The 17,850-nt window shown below is 42.6% G+C and overlaps 1 protein-coding gene across 10 annotated transcripts; it reads right to left on the bottom strand.

Annotated features, from left to right (window-relative positions):
• Window positions 1-572: 572 nt before the first annotated feature.
• hycc1 (hyccin PI4KA lipid kinase complex subunit 1) lies at window positions 573-17,760 on the bottom strand. 10 transcript variants are annotated; one of them, XM_069516860.1, is made up of 13 exons: window positions 17,574-17,745; window positions 11,855-12,102; window positions 11,300-11,381; window positions 10,753-10,854; window positions 10,313-10,492; window positions 9,322-9,402; window positions 9,117-9,232; window positions 8,181-8,276; window positions 7,345-7,461; window positions 6,992-7,079; window positions 5,581-5,743; window positions 4,062-4,405; window positions 573-2,703 (listed from the first exon to the last, which is right to left on the bottom strand). In XM_069516860.1, exons 3-12 carry the CDS (start codon window positions 11,348-11,350, stop codon window positions 4,107-4,109), a joined length of 1,293 nt encoding a protein of 430 aa, XP_069372961.1. In that variant the 5' UTR covers window positions 11,351-11,381; window positions 11,855-12,102; window positions 17,574-17,745; the 3' UTR covers window positions 573-2,703; window positions 4,062-4,106. The 10 variants fall into 10 exon arrangements, with proteins under 10 accessions (XP_069372961.1, XP_069372964.1, XP_069372962.1 ...); XM_069516863.1 differs by lacking the exon at window positions 17,574-17,745 and adding an exon at window positions 14,396-14,635 and having other exon boundaries at window positions 11,855-12,138; XM_069516861.1 differs by lacking the exon at window positions 17,574-17,745 and adding an exon at window positions 14,396-14,441.
• Between the last annotated feature and the right edge of the window lie 90 nt (window positions 17,761-17,850).

Below are 17,850 nucleotides of genomic sequence, written 5' to 3'. Positions count from 1 at the left end.
GTCTCTGGACCTATAATGATGTCTGTTTCACTTATTGGTAAAAGTTGAATAAGGAGTTTATTCAACTTGAAGCAGGATCCTGAAGTTTTTTTGCATATCTAATGTTTGTAAAACTTTAAAAATGAATGTAAAATCTTCAGTATCTTTCATATCTCTCAATTTTTTTAATCTAAAATGAAGCCTTGAAATTGATGTCCCACCCAAAATATCAATGCTGCCATGTTTACCACAGCCTCCTATTAATCACGATTATGAATTTCTAACACTACACTGTTACTGTCGCTCTTATTTCTATTTTATTCAGTCATTTCTATGCAACTCTTTTTCACCATGTTTTTGTGTTGTTTCATGTTGCTTTTACTATTTCTCATTATTCTTTTTTGTATTTCACGTAAAGCCTTGTTATTGAAATGTGCTATAGCCTACCAATAAACTTTCCTTGCCATTCAGCTCTTCATATACATTTTACAGAGAGCAGATAGCGTCAAGGTAGAGACGTGAGACGTCTGGATTTGTAACTGCAATGCTTGGTGATGCTCCCTAGCAGACAAAGAAAAGAGTGAGCACACATGTGAAATATAGAAACACTTTATTCCCAGAAGTTGTGGCAGTTGAGTTATGTCAGACAAATGAAAGGCCAATATAAAGAAACTTTAGTACAAGAGCTTACCCATTCACATTCTAGAAACCCTAGAACAGAAACACGATGATTGTTACTGTCCCACCAAGCAATGGACACTTGACAGCTCTGGTACACAGATGAGAGAATACAGTTTTGCTTGAGGGTGGCGGGCAACATGGATGTTTGATTTAGGACACCAAACGAAGGCGATTGGTAGAGTTTCATTCCTTTTCTTTAGGTACAAGAAAAGTGGTGAAAAACAAGGTGGGACACAGGAAACACGTCACCAAAGTACGACAAACATCTAGAATGCTGGGTGGATCTGAAGTGAGGGAAGATGCCTTGTTGCCCCAAAAATACTCTCCCACTGCAGAAAGAACAGGTTCCATTAGTTTTAAATGCGCCAGCACAACTTTACTCAGATGAATCAAATTATTTGATATCTCTGCAGATAGGTTGAGTGCTTGGTTGTAATATTTTTGGGATCTTTAAGATGCGAACAGAGCAACAAAACATCTCTTTTCTTTTCCTCTCACAGGGAAACGCCACAGGTGAGTCACCTCTTTTTGTTCATAAGAAAATACCAAAGTTGAAAACACTCTGTCAAGTGCAAAATTCAATACTTAACAAGTCACACACACCATCCCCACACTCGAAAAACAGCCTCGTCATTCATCAGAAGTTGGATTTTTATTGTTCAAGTACACAGCAAGTCAGGAAGGTGCTAGAGGAACCAGAGGGAAGAACACAAATATTGCTTCTCCACAACGAGACTACTGTGCAATTGTAAACATGAAGAACCGATTCTTATCACACAAGTTTGATTATTTAGTGATGGAACTTTCTTTTAAGAAGCACAGCTGAAACTGACAAAACTAGTGGCGGGAACAGAGGGAGTTTGGGTGATCTTCCCAAAAAAACCACTGAACAGGAGAAATTTGTATTGCTATGGAAAAGGATCTGTTTTTATAAGTAGAAACAATTGTTTCCGATCGGAGAATCATACCTTAATCACTGTATCAATCAGCAGCCTTTATTCTAAAAACATATATACATACATACTGTACAGTACAGACACTCAAGCATACTCAACATCTGCCCTGAAAAACCTGGGCAAGGTCAGGATGGATGTATGGAAAAGCCATGCAGGGCAACAAATGCCGATTAAAATACTTTCCAAAAAATACTTTCCCACACAGTTTTTAGTACATGTTTTAAGTGCAACCCTTTCACGACAGGCTGCCCTGCAGAGGAGTGCAGTTCTGTACTGGCACAACTTCACAGCAAAGTGCTCTGTGGAAGTGGTATCGCTGACATCCTGCCTACATCAGACCTAGACGAGTCGACCTCGCAGAAGGAGCGGAGGGAGATGATGGTGCTCTGGATGTCTGAGCGGAATCAAACACAGTATCAAAGACGTTAAAGTGGAGCGATAAAGGAAAACAGCGGGAGTGTTTGATCATGTCTTTGTGGTTCTTTTGGAGTTGGCATGGCTTGGAGTTCCAGGTCACAGGTACAGGGTCACAGGATCACAGGCGAGGGTTCATGTAGACAGGAGTCTTAAAGGGTTCAGAGGTCAGTGCCAAGGTGCACGCTGATGCTGGGAGAGCGCTGTTTGTGGTTTGGCATGGGACTCAAGTACCCCAACCCATCCTCCTGCAGGCTGCAGGAGTAGCGCCCCGCGTCAGAGGTGTTGTGGTTGCTGGAGGGAGGGGCATTGCCGCTGGCCACCTGCTCGAAGGAGCGGGAGAAGACGGCACTGGCGGTGCGTGTCAGGCTGGTGAGAGCTCCCGCTTTGGGCACTGATTGGCTGGATGTGAGCGTCAGTCGCTTGACAGACAGCTCTGTGTTCTCACTGGCAGCCCGGCCTGTTGTTAGAGGCCCCGCCTCCTTGTCCTTGCTGTTGCGCCCGCCGAGACGACACTTCTTCATGGCCTTGGCGCCCAGGTTCAACGTGGTGATGCTGTTGCTGATAGTGATGGTGGGTGGGGTCATGTCAGGCCCAACCCCACCTGGCCACACCCCTTCATCCACCTCCGAAATGTCCATCAGCTCATCCGGGGAACCCAGATCCACTGCGTCTGTGAGACCGACAGACAGACGGACACAAAACAGGCAATAAAATGAAAACCAGGAACAAACAGTCAAAATTATAATTATCTCATCTATCATGCAGCCCCAAAGTTCCAATCGAATCATTATTCAGATTACACTGTTTCAAATTATATATTCAGTATTTTGTATCAATGTATGGCTGGATAACAGGGGAGCTCTTTTACTGTCCAGCAGGTGGCGCCTTCACAACGTAACCTCAGCTATCAGTCACATCTCGCCAACCTAGACAAGACAATGTAAGATCCAGTCCAGCAAGTTACAATAACCAGAAGCACCTGAGGGAATCAGTGTTTCACTGTCAGAGGAAAGGACACTGTCTGGGAGCATCAGCTTGGGAAAGACCACAGAGGGAAAGTAAAAGAAGGTAAAACAGAGACACAAACAAGCGCACCTGAAACGATTTCCCCTTCACAAACTCTACAGACACACACATAAACAGGTTTCCTGCTTTCTTCAGGGTGTGCAGCCACGCCCATCTGAATAGCCAACCACCCACATTATGCACAAATAAACTTTTCTGATTCGATCTATCTTGGTAACAGAACACCAGTAAACACTGATAGGCAGGTCCTATCATTTTCTTTTCATGGTCAGATTGAGCCTGTTCAGACCAGGAGTCACTGGATTCAAGTTTACATTTTATAATGTGACAAGCATTTGCTTCAAATAATTCAGGACCTGCATATCGCTCCTCGGTTTCTTGCTACCGGTCAGAAGGAAGTAATCTGTCTCCAGGTGCAACCCAGGAGTGATGTGTCGAGGCGTACCACAGTGTGCTCTAAGGGCCAAGTGATAACCCAGTAAAACCCAGGTGTCAGATCTGTTAACAGTGTTGTTAGATCATAGTCTCCTGGTGCTGCTAAAAACAGATACATGTATATGGGTTTTCTGATTCAATGTCATGAGGCCGTTCTGTTATCAGGGACCACAGCCGGTCGAATTTACTGCAAAATGTTCATAAACCTCCTTTTATACCGACTGTTTAAGTTTCTTGTTTAACTGATGTTCTGCTTTTAATTGTACCCTTAAAATGTAATTGTTATTATGCAATTCAGCCAAGTATATTTCATTATTATGCATTTTTATTAGGTTATTGATCCGTCATTCTGTTAGATGTTTAATAATTAGATTTTAGGGAATCTCAGCAGATCTTTGTGAGGAAGTTATAGCCACAAAGGAGAGAGTAAATGAATGAATAACATTGAAAAGACAGATGAGAGGAATAGTGCATTAGGCGAAGAGAGGGTGACGGAGCCCAGTGCAAAAAAAGGTGAAGGGGCAAGTCATCATGCAGCTGTTCAGACAACGCCTGCACACACGTTACCTAGGTTACCCCAGGAGTGGGGCAGGGGGAAGGAGGGGCAGGACCTTAGTACTGACTCCTCCCTGTGGAGGCCGACCCAGAACCCTCATTCTCCACCAATCGCCTCACAGACTTCTGCCTCCTGACCTCCTGACCCCGTGTGCCGGAGTCGTGACCTCGGGGGTCCAGGCTGACCTCAGAGGTGGTGGTCATAATGTCGCCATCGGGCCCGGTGCGACCGTCAGGGCGCTGCCTTAGGGAGTCTCCGTTGGCCATTCTCTCGCCGCTCACGCCTGTCACACTGATCTCGGGGATGGCAACACCCCCAAGCGCAGCCTCACTGTCTACACTCACCTCCTGGGACTCTGGTGGTGGGGGAGTATGGATGGGTAATGGAAGAATACATAGATACAAATATAAACAAACACACACACAGTCGGACAGAAACACACAGTCGGACAGAAACACACATCATGCACACATACATGAAAAACAAAAAGACGGTCATGTGCACAGGCACACATGACCACAGTAACACAAGACACACAGAGGTAATTAATGTAATGACAGAAAAAATAAAAAGACAAAAATTATAGTGATCAGAACATAACATGGTCAAAATACATGCTACATGGAGATGAAAATGTAAACAGTATCTGAATGGAATTACACTTCCTACTAGGTCACCCCTACTTGAATAAATAATTAATAGTATTTTCCTTCATCATCTGCTCGTAACAAAAGCGTTATGCAGCTCTGATGGGGGCACTAAAGAACAGGATCCATGAGATGAAAAGGGGGAGTTTGGTTCAAGATAAAACCCACTCATTAAACAAGCAGGAAGCTCTAATTTACCTGCTTTATCTGCACTTTGGGAAAAACAGAGTGACTCTTAATTCTTAACATACAGACAGGCTCTTATTGTTTGCTCTTTAAAGTCAATGATGAGATTTCTTCTGTTCTAGTTATTTAAAGATTACATTTTCTTGGTCACAGAGTTCAACCTACACAAGATGTTCAATATAAAAGTGCAGCTCATCTGTTTAGTATAGTATTAATACACTACTTACTCTCTTCTTTTTTTATCTATCTGTGTTAAATCTGTCACATCCTTGTCCTTTTTTCACTTGTCCTCAAGCTGTGACCTCACCTGTCTATGTACTGCCTCAAACGTCTTCCCTAAGAGATCAGAAATCGTGGCTTTGAATGAGAGGGGTCCTAAAAACGTTGGCAGCACTGACTAGCAAGCTGAGGAAAGGCAAACTATGGACTGAAAGACAACAATTGAACACAATGACTTCATGCCGGTGAAATGATGTGATGAAATGAAGTGATCTAAACCTCTTGCTCTCTCCTTTGGCATGGATTTTTCTTCAGTCCAACAATTCTCTTCCTTTACCCGATTAAAATATGAAACTTTAAAAAGTGTTTGAAGAAAAAGTGAAATGTGTGTCTGAGCCCCTCTCATCTTCCAGTAAACTGAACTTCAAAAGATACGTCCCTACACCATCTCGCCTTGCTCCTTGTATATGTGTCTCACCGTGTCTCTTCCAGCGGTGTCCCCTAATAGAGAGAGAGGTGACAGCATTTCTGGAGATCCTGGAGGAGGTTGGTGTGATCTCCACCTGGATACTTCGTGCACCCTCCTTGTTGTTGCTCTTCACTGCAGCACTGTGCAGTGACGACTTGATGGCGTTGCCCACCTAAGAGCAAGGAGAAGAGCAGACAATGATAAAGGCGGCCAGTTATGCTAATTTCCATCTCAGTCATAAAAATCCTTCTTTATCTCAGACTGCCTGTTATGAAACCTCTCAGCTGAGACTGTGACTGAAGCAAGCAATATAAGCCCACTTTCTTCTGACTGGCTAAACATCTGAATCTTTGTCAAGGGCCAGAGCACCATTAGAAATGCACCCTTGATATAATGGTCTTTCAACATTTCACATCCTTATGTAAAAAAAAAAAAATCTATATATGCCCCTTTTAATAGTCATAGATATGAATAATGTAATAAAATGACAGCTGAAGTGGAAAACATCTGCTGTCAGGAAATACAAAAGTTAACGTTGCTTGTAAAATATTATTCTGGTGCTGCAAAATAAATGTATGGTAAACCAGTGGGTTTTTCTAAATGGGAACATATTCTGTGTTGGACCTTTTTCCATGCTTCACCAACATTTCAATACCATATACAGTATTTCATCTTGCTTAAACAAAAGTGTCTGTTCACAGTTTTGCCTGCTGGGCTCAAATTGTGGGGCACAACCTAACAGAGTTACACCGACTCGTGAGATAAGATCAACAAGAAGGCTTAGCTCTATATAACACTATTTCTTAAATTGTGATAAGAACCTCAGCTCTCGCTGGACATTCTCAAGTGGCACCAATGATCATGTAACAATTGAGTGCGTAACATGAGGTAGACGGCATCATAATCACCAAACAACATGTCTTTTGTCTGTAACTCATGGTCTCAAGAGGGAAACGTCAGAGTTATGCTAAGCTCGCAGCCACCTGGTGCATTCCACTGCAAAAAAAACTCAAAACCACAGAAACACACTGGACAAAACTGATATTTGAACACTTCTGCACTATTCTATTTATAGTCATGGCATTTATCCAAAAATCTGTTTTATTTCATAGAATTTTTTTTTTTATGATTGTGAATCAAAAGATTGAGTATTTTTATGGTTGTGGAGGGGTACACCTTGACTTGTTTAGTAATACTGTGAGCTTAGGTTCAATCCTCTACTCCCTGGGCCTCAAGGATTACAGCTTAACAGAGCAGAGAGGAAAGCATGTAAATAATCTAGAGGGATTACACTCTGCGCGCAGTCTCCGACACACACACGCACACACACACACAAAACCACAGGCCAGCATGTGCATCTAAATCACATGCTCCTCTTATACACACTTATGTTTGATAGTAGCAGAACATTTTTACTTACCAGTAGAGCCTCAGGGAACAACTCTAGCTGGGCTCGATACAGAACGTCATCCAGTGCTTTAGATCCCAGTTCAACTTCCCCATTACAGCTACACATAGGCACAAACACACACAAGTAATATTGTTAGACACTGAGACAACAGGCACCAGTCAAAATGAAGAGTGTGCAGCCTCAACTACTGTTGCAATCTAACCTCTTTTGAACAGGTACATTGTATCACACAATAAGATACAATAAGAATAACAAACAAACAATGCCACAGAGACAGGGCACAAAGACTTGAAGAAATGTAAGACATGAAAAGTAAAAAATTGAACAGTGTTGGTTGTGCATGTAGCCGTGTGTGCACTCACAAAGCGTAGTGTATGCCTGTGATGAGCTGAACCAGGAACTCCGACGTGACTGTCAGCCGCGTGCTAATACCTTTGTAGCGCCGCATCTGTTGCCGTGGATAACCACATATACACACCCTGGAGGACAACCAGAAAAAAAAAACAATAGAGAAGCTTGTATCAGTGAAACAGGGAAGCAAGGAAAAAACACTCCACCGAGGCACTTGGCTCCACCACCATTACAGCAATTTACTTCCCCCTGCGGCTGCAATGAATATAAAATTCAATAATGAGAAAATAATAGCTGATTATAAACAAGCGGGCGCAGAAACAAACAAACACACAGACATTAACTCAAGTTGGTATTATACAAGGTAAACAAAGAAGATACAACTAAAACTTAGATAGCACATGAACATGTGAAGCTACAGAAGCTGCTATATACTACATGTAGCTGATACACAGAAAACTGTTGAGGGGAAATCAAAATTTCTGACTTCTGTTTAGCTCTGTGCTTATCAGACCAATGCTCAGCTGCAGTTGGCAGATAACCAAAATCACAGATCTGGGGTGTGTATACATCCCAGCTCTTTGCAGAATAGCTGTATCTTGGCTCTCACTGGCAGCAAAGTCTATAAGAGGATCAGCAAGTGCTTGCAAAACTGTGAGAGAGAGAGTGGAGAGAGTGTGTGTGTGTGTGTGTGTGTGTGTGTGTGTGTGTGTGTGTGTGTGTGTGTGTGTACTGTCTTTAAAAACATCAGCAAACATAAAGTGACACAAAGGTCACAAACCATGGACTGAGATTGTGTTTGTGTGCAGATATTAAGTCCATGATAAGTCCAGGCCGTGTGTTTTACCTGGAGCTGAGCTGGCAGAGGGACTGCAGGGAGGTGGGGATCATGTAGCTGAGAGAAGCGTTGTAGCACAGCAACAGGAAGGTCAGCACCTCAAATCTAAACACAATCACACAATTAAAATCTGTCCACCAGTCATGCTGCCAACAATACTGTCGATATAAATACCCCCACCGCTCAAAAAATAACAAAGAGACTCAAATATTATCTCTGCATGATCTTAAAAACCAGCCAGACTTGTTTTCATCTCAAAAATGTTAGAGGTGAAAATAAAAGATACATCAGCTATTTTTAATCAGTCTAAAACAGAATAAAAAAATAGTATTGAAAAAAAAGTTAAACTCAAACCGCCACAGTTCAGCTGTAGTGCAGCCTCACTACATGAATTCAAGAAGGCCTAACAGCGATCTAACAACTACAAATGCAACGAAGCAAAGACAACTGCCACAGGCCATTACTGACGCAAACACATCATACGGCAAATGATTGGCTGAACTCACCATCACCATAAAAACCTACGATAGGATAGGAGTCACAGACTGTCATGAGACAAAACTTCAATCAACGACATTTACGGTGGTTATCTCTAAATTTAATTAATAAGGGATTTATGGCTCAATGTATATACTGATAACTGCAATAAAACAGCGTCTGGACTAAGAAGTATTACAAAGTCCTTTTGCTCAAGCTTTACAAATTGGCAGAAAACAAGCAGTTTGACAAGTATACTTGGGAAGAAGCTTTGTTTGTAAGATTTCTTTCTCTTCATGTTTTTCTATTTTAGTGGTTGGCTTGGTATTTGTAGCCAAATCTAAGTCAGTCTGCCTGTTTAGAGTGTTGCCAATCCATCCATTTCAAAACAAGCATTATCTTCTCCCTGCTGACACGTCACCACCTGCACTGAATACTTTACATAAGTGCGCTCATCATGCCTCTTACCTGTTCTGTGCTGTGAAGGTCTCCCTCTGCAGGTGTGGCCCGCTGTACACCACCTTGCTCAGCCCGTGATTGGCTAGAGCCCCTTCTGTAAGAGCAATGGAGCCAATGGCTGAAGGCTAGAGGTGGACAAAAAAAAGTGATTATGCTTAACAATTGTTGCAAAAGCTAATTAAAAGATCTGTGGGCATTTGTGTGTGTTGTTCACCTCGTGGTACACTGAGGGCTTGGAGAGGGAAGGGACCGTGAAAGACAACACTTTACTCTGTCCATCTTTATCTACTATTTCCTGTGAAAGAAAAAGAGGACGACAAAGAAAAATGTTTCAGTGAGCAAGAAAAAAAAGAAAATTCCATGTGCCCTGAACCTCTGAGGAGCATGTGCTTATCTCTTCAAGCACACTCATTTGTTGTATGTAGCCATTTGTGTGTGGACCTCAGGGTCTGCGCTTCCCCACTCAGTCTGCTGGTGTGCATGTGTGTGTTATTTGTGTGTGTGTGTGTGTGTGTGTGTGTGTGTGTGTGTGTGTGTGTGTGTGTGTGTGTGTGTGTGTGTGTGTGTGTGTGTGTGTGTGTGTGTGTGTGGAGTGAAAAACACAAGCACAAAACCCCAGGGTTTTTGGTGTCCCCTGTGTGCATGTTAATGTCAAATAGATTAATGGGAGCCAGCCAGTGTGTTGACTGACAGCTGACCTATTCTGCTATTCAGAGAGGAAGTTAGAGGACACTGCACTTTGCTGATAGAACATCCATTGCTGAAATGGATGAAAATGGGACTAGACACACTTTAATAATTACTAGGGCTGTCATCTCTTTGTATAGGTTGCTTCTTGCAGATGTCCTAAAGCTTTCCGCAAAATGAATGTGTTTCAATTCAAACCCATATTTCCTTTCACTGTCCATATATAGCTGTGTAGCAAGGCAGAAAGAGCAGAATATAATCGTTTGGACACATGATGCAGATCACAGAAATAGCTTTGTGGTTTAGTCCCTGCTTCTGACACTGCATGATTACATTTGCTAATGATCATGGTTATTTCTAGTGTTTTTCTTTACTTAGCACTTATCACACTGAAAATGTTTTATTGATAATAACAAGAACGGCTGTCCTCTACTAGTAATAAATAAAAAGGATCAGCTCTGATCTGAATATTGTAAGATTGACACATGCAGACACACGCACTTTGTCCTCTCCCTTACCAGGTTATAAATGCCCAGCAGCAGGGCCTCGATGCAGCCGGAGGTGTGGGGGTCTCTGGCTGCGCTGACAGACAGGAGGCTCCACAGGAGCTCTGGCAGGAACTGTAGCGTGAAACGCTGCAGCTGCGGTTCACCACTCCGATAAAACTCAAACAACTGGTGACACACTGGCTCCAGCAACTGGGGAGGAAAGACAGCCCAAAATGGTAACACTGCATCAGTCTACAAAATTAAACAGGTTACAATTTCCACTACAATTGCAATACATTTTTATTTGACATTAATAGTGCCCTAAAAAATGTCAGGATGGAAAACAGTGTGTTGGACAGTCAGACAGATTTATAAATCAAAAAGGACAAAATGAACACAACTTATTCAGGGGTGTGTAAAATATACTTTAAAATATTGGTGAAAGGTTAGCTTATAATGTGTGTACATACATCGCTGTAGTTCTCTCTGATGACCTTGTAGAGAGCAGGAACCAGGGAACCTTTTTCTTTCAGAGAGGCAGCATAGGTGGACACAGCACTGTCAGGGAGGGTCTGAAACACACGAATAATTGAAAATTGATACAGTGAGTAGGACTGCTGGTAAATGCCACAAATTAACACAATGGAGAGTAAGCGATAGAGAAACACACAGTGTTTACTTTAAATGCAGGCAGAATGCTCCAAAATGACAGAGAACAATAATGTCTCAAGGAACTGCATTTAGAGCTCAGCTTCACTGCCAACAGATCGCTCATCATACAATCACAGGAAAATCACCTTTATTATAACTACACTTCAGCGAGCCTGGTTTATCGGTGAGTGCTTATGTTTGAGTGGGAGTGTGTATTTTTCTGAGATATGAAGCATCAGTGAAGCAACTGTGAGTGTGGAAGACATTCTGCCAATGATTAGAAGCAGCACCAGAAATCCTACTTTTATACCGATCATGGGTACACATTTTATGCGCGCACACGCATACACACACACAAATCAGTACCTTAAATTCTGACAGCCAGTCCTCCACTACTCCTTGGTCCATAGCCAACATGTTCCCTCATCTGAAGTGGAGTCACCTCTACCTGAGTAAGAAAAACAAGCGTGTGTTAAAACACAATTGACTTAATTATCGACACATTTTGCAATTTCACCCTCCCCTCTTGCACACAAGCATTTACAGCTTGAACCAGGCTTCTTCCGTGTTTGTTAGCTTTCCATTATTTGTGTCCTGATAAAAATATTTTATCAGAAAATCCCATGGCAGTGGTTAAATGTAACTGTATACGCTCCAGGCATCAAGTCAATACTCAAAGAAGCACATGTCTCTTCTTCCCCCTCACTCTCCTCCTGTTTCCCTCTCACAGACACACACCTCTGCAACGAGTACCTAACCTATTCTCAACTCAGGCTGAAAAATCACCCACACAGAGACTCCTGGCTGGTTTCACTGATGAGAAAAAAAACAAGACTGTGGCACAGCAGAATTTAGATGCTTGTTGAACAGGCTGTGCTGTTCCGACGTCTTAAAACAAAAAGACAGAAAGACATGTCATACCTGCTTTAGCTCTAGTTACTGGGAAATGATTTCCTTCATCCCGGTTATTTCTGATGTCCCTTGCTCTCCATTCCCAGTACTGATGCTGTCTGCCTCCTCTCTTTCCTCTTCTACACACTCTACTGCAACACACTCTTCAAAGGATGCTCCGATGTTACTCTGTCTCCATATTCTCTGGTCAATTCATGTCACGACTGCAGGATTTGTTTAAGAGAGGGTACCAACTTGTTGATTGAAGAGTATGAAACCTATCATGAAACATTCTTTCATTCAATCACTACAATCTGGTGAGAGATAAAGAATAGAATAGCTTTGGTACATTTTGCTAAACAGTAACATACATTATGAAAATGATATGATATTATTATCTATCTAATTATCTAAACAGCCAAAAAAAACAAACACAGACACACAAGCCTCTTCCCATCTTTCCTGCCGGGTAATCAGACTTTCACACATCCAAATGATTTATTTCACACGATTTCATTGCCTGGTCTCTCCACAGCAGCCAGGTGTCTATTTATGGACCGTACCAATGACAGGAATGATGGGGGGGGGGGGCAGTGACTCATGAAATGGGTAAGGATTATAAAGCGGAGTAGCCGCCATTTAAAGAAATTAGTCCTTTGAGACGTTCTGTCGTACTGCTTTTTCATGCTGTTGAAGACAACAGGGAGGACAGCAACATCTAAAGCCAGCATGTGCATTTAAATGGGAGGTTCACTGAATAAAAAAAACAATAAAGGCTGTGATTAGTTTGGATGAGTCAGTCTTGTAAGGGGATGGGTTCTCCTCCTACAGAATCACTTGTAACCCATCAGCTCTGCCCACGCTGGCGTCTGGGGCATGCCATCAATATCAGATCCCCGAGGACCAAATCAGCAGCCGACTGCCACGCTAACAATCCTACCCCCTGGATTGTACCATACAGTTATTTTTCACCAGGTACATATGAATTTAACTAATTGGAAGCCTTGTTCTAATAATTTAATTAGAAAGACAACGTGATTTGCTATGTAACCATCCACAGACAATTATCTATATTAAATTACTTACTGTGCATTTTATAACCACTATTAACCCCACAGAGCACTGGGTGATGCACTTACATGCACGTGTGGCTGAAGCAATACACTGCTGCCACTGACGCACTGAGCAACAAGTGATGATAATACAGAAATGGAGCAATGTGCCAGAAATCTGATGAAGGTGATGGCCAGCAACATTGTAGGTGTGAGCAATGAAGGTGTAAAAATGTAAAAAAAAAACATCAGTTTTGCATTTGAATGATATAATCTGCAGATAATTTTTCAAAGAACAAGCGATGATTCTGTCTAAAAAATTTAAGAAAACAGAAAAAAGATTATAATAGCACATGAAGCCCTGTCTCTAAGATTTCTAGGCTCTATTGACAGACTGAAGACCGACACAAGCAACTGGAAATAAATTTGTTTCCCTGGTAGTATACGAAAGACCATTATTATGTTATTTGGCAGTTGTTTATCTGCTAACAAGTTAGCCAGTCTAACAGAAATCAATATAAGCCTGAAAGGGCACAAGCACAGCAGCTGGTGGGCTGCTTCTGTGCAGCTCAACCATATTAACAGAAGAAACACACACATACACATGAATAAACCAGTGTTAGGGATAAGTGGCTGAGCAGGCTCGACAGGCGCAAGTAACAAACCAGTGAGGTGATTAACAAGTTGATAAATAGAGGAGAGGGACAGGTAGGATGCATCAGAGAATGAACAAAGCAGAGATCAATGGTTCAATTATTAGAGGCTGGGATAAATGGAAAGATGCGGGATAAAAGGAATGTGTGACGACTCAAGGGATGAATAACTCGAGAGAGATGAGATGAATGGGTCAATTAATGAGGATAGTTCATTTGCTTCTATCTGCTCTGACCCTGGCAACCTCCCAGGCTCTGAGAAACATGGACTATCAGTAACGATAGTGAAACACACGCCTCAGTGTGATCTGAACAAGTTGGGGAAGTGAGTCTAACCAATGTGTTTATGAGCCTAGCAGAGTTTTTCCAACAATCCAAAGTCAAACTTCTTGCCGAGGAGTGACGACAGAGGTGTCATGCGTGTCATGCATGCATGCATGCGTGTGTGCGTGTGTGTGTGTGTGTGTGTGTGTGTGTGTGTGTGTGTGTGTGCGTGTGCGCGTATGCAAGTGTGTTTATTCAATGTCTGGTTTGACAAGACCTGTTCCTGTGAGCTAGCTAAAGTTGACAGCTCATTCCTTCTGAATTTACACCCACGCCTCTTTCACTCACTCACTCACTCACTCACAAACACACACACACACACAAACAAACACACACAAACACTCACTACTGGCAGTCTTACAAGCTTATTATTTTCCAACAACAACATGTCTAAGTGTGCATATCCTTACAGAGTTACTGCAAAACACCCGAGGCAAACACACAATACACCACCAATGCCTTCACATGGATTACTATGAAAACAAAAGGACTATCAACACACAGGACTTCCTTTACAGCTCAGAGGACTAGTGAGAACATACCTGTCGGGAGAAAGCTGGTGGAGAGAGACTTGAAGCAAGTCCAACATCAAATGAATTAAGAGGGGGACACCCACACATACTCATACACACCCCTCCCTGCTGATTACCTCACTTCCTATTCCACATATGCTTTGGAACCTTCTTTTTTCAGGAAGTGACTGGGCCAATAACAATGAAGGCTTGAATGAGGGAGGGGATAAAAGAGGAGAAAAAGATGAAGTGGGTGGTTTTGAGAGCAACGGAGTTACCCCAGCTGCTTCTTCCTGTGTTGCAGGGTACAAGCCACACCCACCCACAGACAAATGGTTAGTCTGATTACAGACAGAGATTAGGGCCTGTTAAATAAAACAAATATGCTGAAATGAACCTATAGTAATCAATCGCTTCTAGCTTATAAGGAAAAACGTGATCAACTGTAGTAGTAGCTGTAATACCAGTCAAACTATTTCAGTAACTTTCAGGGTTCCCCTATATTCATTTGCTGTATCTCCAAAGTAGCCAGTTGTCAACAGGTTCAGCAGGTGACTACATGCATCTTTTAACATGATACAGGCAGGGTTATGTAAGTGTGATAATAAAGGATAGACACATGACCTCCAGGGTCAGTTCGGCGACCCTGCACAAAGCTGGCACAGTGTTTGTGCAGCTTTTTTTCTCCAGTCTATAGGAAATCTTTCTCATGTCGTAGGTTGTCATCTTTTTTAGGTACACTGGCTTGCCATGGGGTGAACCCTGTTACTGCCAGTTATCATCACTGACTCCCACCATACTCTCCCCTCAGGTCTTCTTCAATAGCAAGTTGCTTATAGCTATGAGGATGAGTAGAAGGCTTCTTCTCTTCTGCCTCTGTTTTTTTTTTTCATATTCACGCAGACAAACAGAGATTTATGTAGCAGAGGACTGCCTGCAACTAAGCAGACATGACAGCAGAGTCTGGTTTGTGTGTGTGGTTTTGGCTGCTGAAAGACAGAGAGATCTGACAGGGAGGAATCCTCTAATAGCAGTCTACACTCTCCTCTGCGTTGCCTCTAAGCCAGTGATGCATCTTGAGCCGTCCTCTCATCCATCCAATTCCCTGTCTTCCTGCAGTGAATGAGCCTGAAGATACCGATGATTAACAAAACCTATTATTCAATGTTATCACTTTCATCTGCCCTATTTTCTCTCCTTTTGTTTCTGTATCAGGGGAAGCAGCTTTACTTGTCCTAATTAGATAGCTCTCTCATAATGTATCTATGTTCAGGCTTATATTTTCACAATTACCACTTTTGGTATGATTTTTCATTGGCCTAAATGTATGTATCTTATGGTATTCATGCCTAGATAATTATACTTTTGCTGTATACATTAAGATGCATTTCTGCCATACTGTGTTTGTGTATTAAGCAGGGGCAAGAATTGAGAGAGTTTTCATTGCTCAAATGGCTCATGAAACTGCAGACATGGGTGACTCCAGCTATGATGCGGACTGACAGCAGTGCCAGTGCAATCTTCTTTCTCCATGACCTAGCAGGCTTTACTGTCAAAAAGCATTTAAGAGGCCCAAGATACAGGCAGCCACGGATGGCACACATTAACAAGCCTGTGCACTCTCACACACATCCACGCTCTAATGACAACACTTTTAACAGTGCAGGATCACTTACCTAGCAAACCCGTCTATCCCTTATGACAAAGGCAAACAAAAGCACAGATATACAGCATGTATAACAAAGGTCAGCCAACAAATCAAGGCACTAATACTATCTTGATTAAACAATAACTGGTGCACCACCAGAAGTTCTGCCTTTGTGAAGGACACACAGTACAAAACAATATTTTCTTCTCCAAGGTTTGATTACATGCAGTATGTAGTATAAGTAGTAAAGGAGGTCATTACACACAGCAAGACTGCCACTGGGCTCTTAGGCAAGGCGTCACACCATTTCCCCCTCTTACAGGAAACCCTTAAACTTGCTGAGTGGCACGGAGGAAAGCTGCATCACATGATGGTATTTAGAAAAATCCTAACTACACATTATCTTAAATACCAGTCTGCTTTTGACACACACACACACACACACACACACACACACACACACACACACACACACACACACAACACACATCTCACACACAACACACACTTCACCTGAGGAATCTTTAAAATTATCTTAACAATCCTGACAAACAAACAAGATGGAACAAAGACACACACAGAGGTTTTCCTTGAATTGACTTCCATTCACTGTGGACAGCATTATCCCTTACCTTAACCATGACCAATTCATATCTAACCCTAACCCTAACCTAACCATACTCCACAACAAACCCCTATCCTTAACAAGGACATCAGAAATCAAGACCCCCCCTCCTGAAGAGGTCAATGTTTATACCAGAAAAGGTCCTAAAGAGGTAACACACACACACACACCATCGGAGGAATCTTTAAAATGATCTTCACGCTGTCCTGAAGGACAGAGGCAGACAGACAAGAGAGACAAGACACGCTCACAAAAGTTTGCGCTGCTATCCTTGTTAGGACTTTGCATTGACTTCCATTCACTGTGGACAGCCTTATCCCTAACCTAAGCCCATTCATAACCATAACCTGGACATGGGAAATTATGTTTTCCCTCATTAGAACTGGGCCTTCTGTCCCCATGAGGTCTGCTGGTTCTCAGAAGGTCTACGTGTATACCGGAAAAGGTCCAATAGAGTTAACACACACACAGAGGGAGAGACAGACAGACACACACACACAGCTGTTCCACTGGATAAAGGTTCAAAGTCTCAATGACAGATGTGAGCACCACAGCAAAATGGTTGCGATGTAAAGCTCGTTAACTTGTGTTGTGACGTCTTCTCCACGGCTGTCTGTCATCACGTTAACCGGCTAATTTAACTAACAACGTGTCCTTTATGTGCTGCTGCCGCTAACCGGTTAGTTTGACACAGTGACAACTGCTAACACAGCTTGAAATTCAGCCTCAAAGCACCGCTAATTCAATGGCAAACGTTAGCTTAACTAGGTACCAGAGAGTGTAAATTAATCCCGCGCCCTCACACACACGCTCGGTCGGTCTCGGCTTTGCTGAATGACTCCGAGCTGTCACTGCGGTTGCTTATAGATTAGCTAGTTAGCTAGCTCGGCTAAGGCGCGACAGCATTTAAACCGGGGGAAACGGCGTGTACTTACGGGCATACTATCTGTGAATCCCCCGGTGCCGCTCCACTCTTTGGCTCCGACAAGACGGGAGAACGGTTATCACTCCGCTACTCCATAAATCTCCTCAATAATACAACAACACAAGCTCCTTCCATCTTCTTCACTTTCTCCAGTCTACCTTCAGCGAGGGGGCGGCACGGTCTCCTCGGAGTGACGGAGCACTTCAGCCAATCGGGAAGCAGTTAATAATGTCGTTACCGCGCCTTCGATTAAAAGAACCAATCATATCGTAGTATTTGCTCCATGT

This window comes from Paralichthys olivaceus, chromosome 20, assembly GCF_024713975.1.
Source record: "Paralichthys olivaceus isolate ysfri-2021 chromosome 20, ASM2471397v2, whole genome shotgun sequence".
Classification (NCBI taxonomy): Eukaryota; Metazoa; Chordata; class Actinopteri; order Pleuronectiformes; family Paralichthyidae; genus Paralichthys; species Paralichthys olivaceus.
The sequence above is the reverse complement of the archived record's forward strand: the minus strand, read 5'-3'. Positions and strand labels throughout refer to the sequence as shown.

Excerpts from the sequence above, each read along its gene's own strand:
- hycc1 (XM_069516857.1), bottom strand. The coding sequence starts at position 11,350 with ATGTTGGCTATGGACCAAGGAGTAGTGGAGGACTGGCTGTCAGAATTT. Across the intron at positions 7,080-7,344 it reads ACAGGCATACACTACGCTTT|CTGTAATGGGGAAGTTGAAC; the intron begins GTGAGTGCACAC and ends GCCTATGTGTAG. Across the intron at positions 5,744-6,991 it reads TGTTCCCTGAGGCTCTACTG|GTGGGCAACGCCATCAAGTC; the intron begins GTAAGTAAAAAT and ends CCTTGCTCTTAG.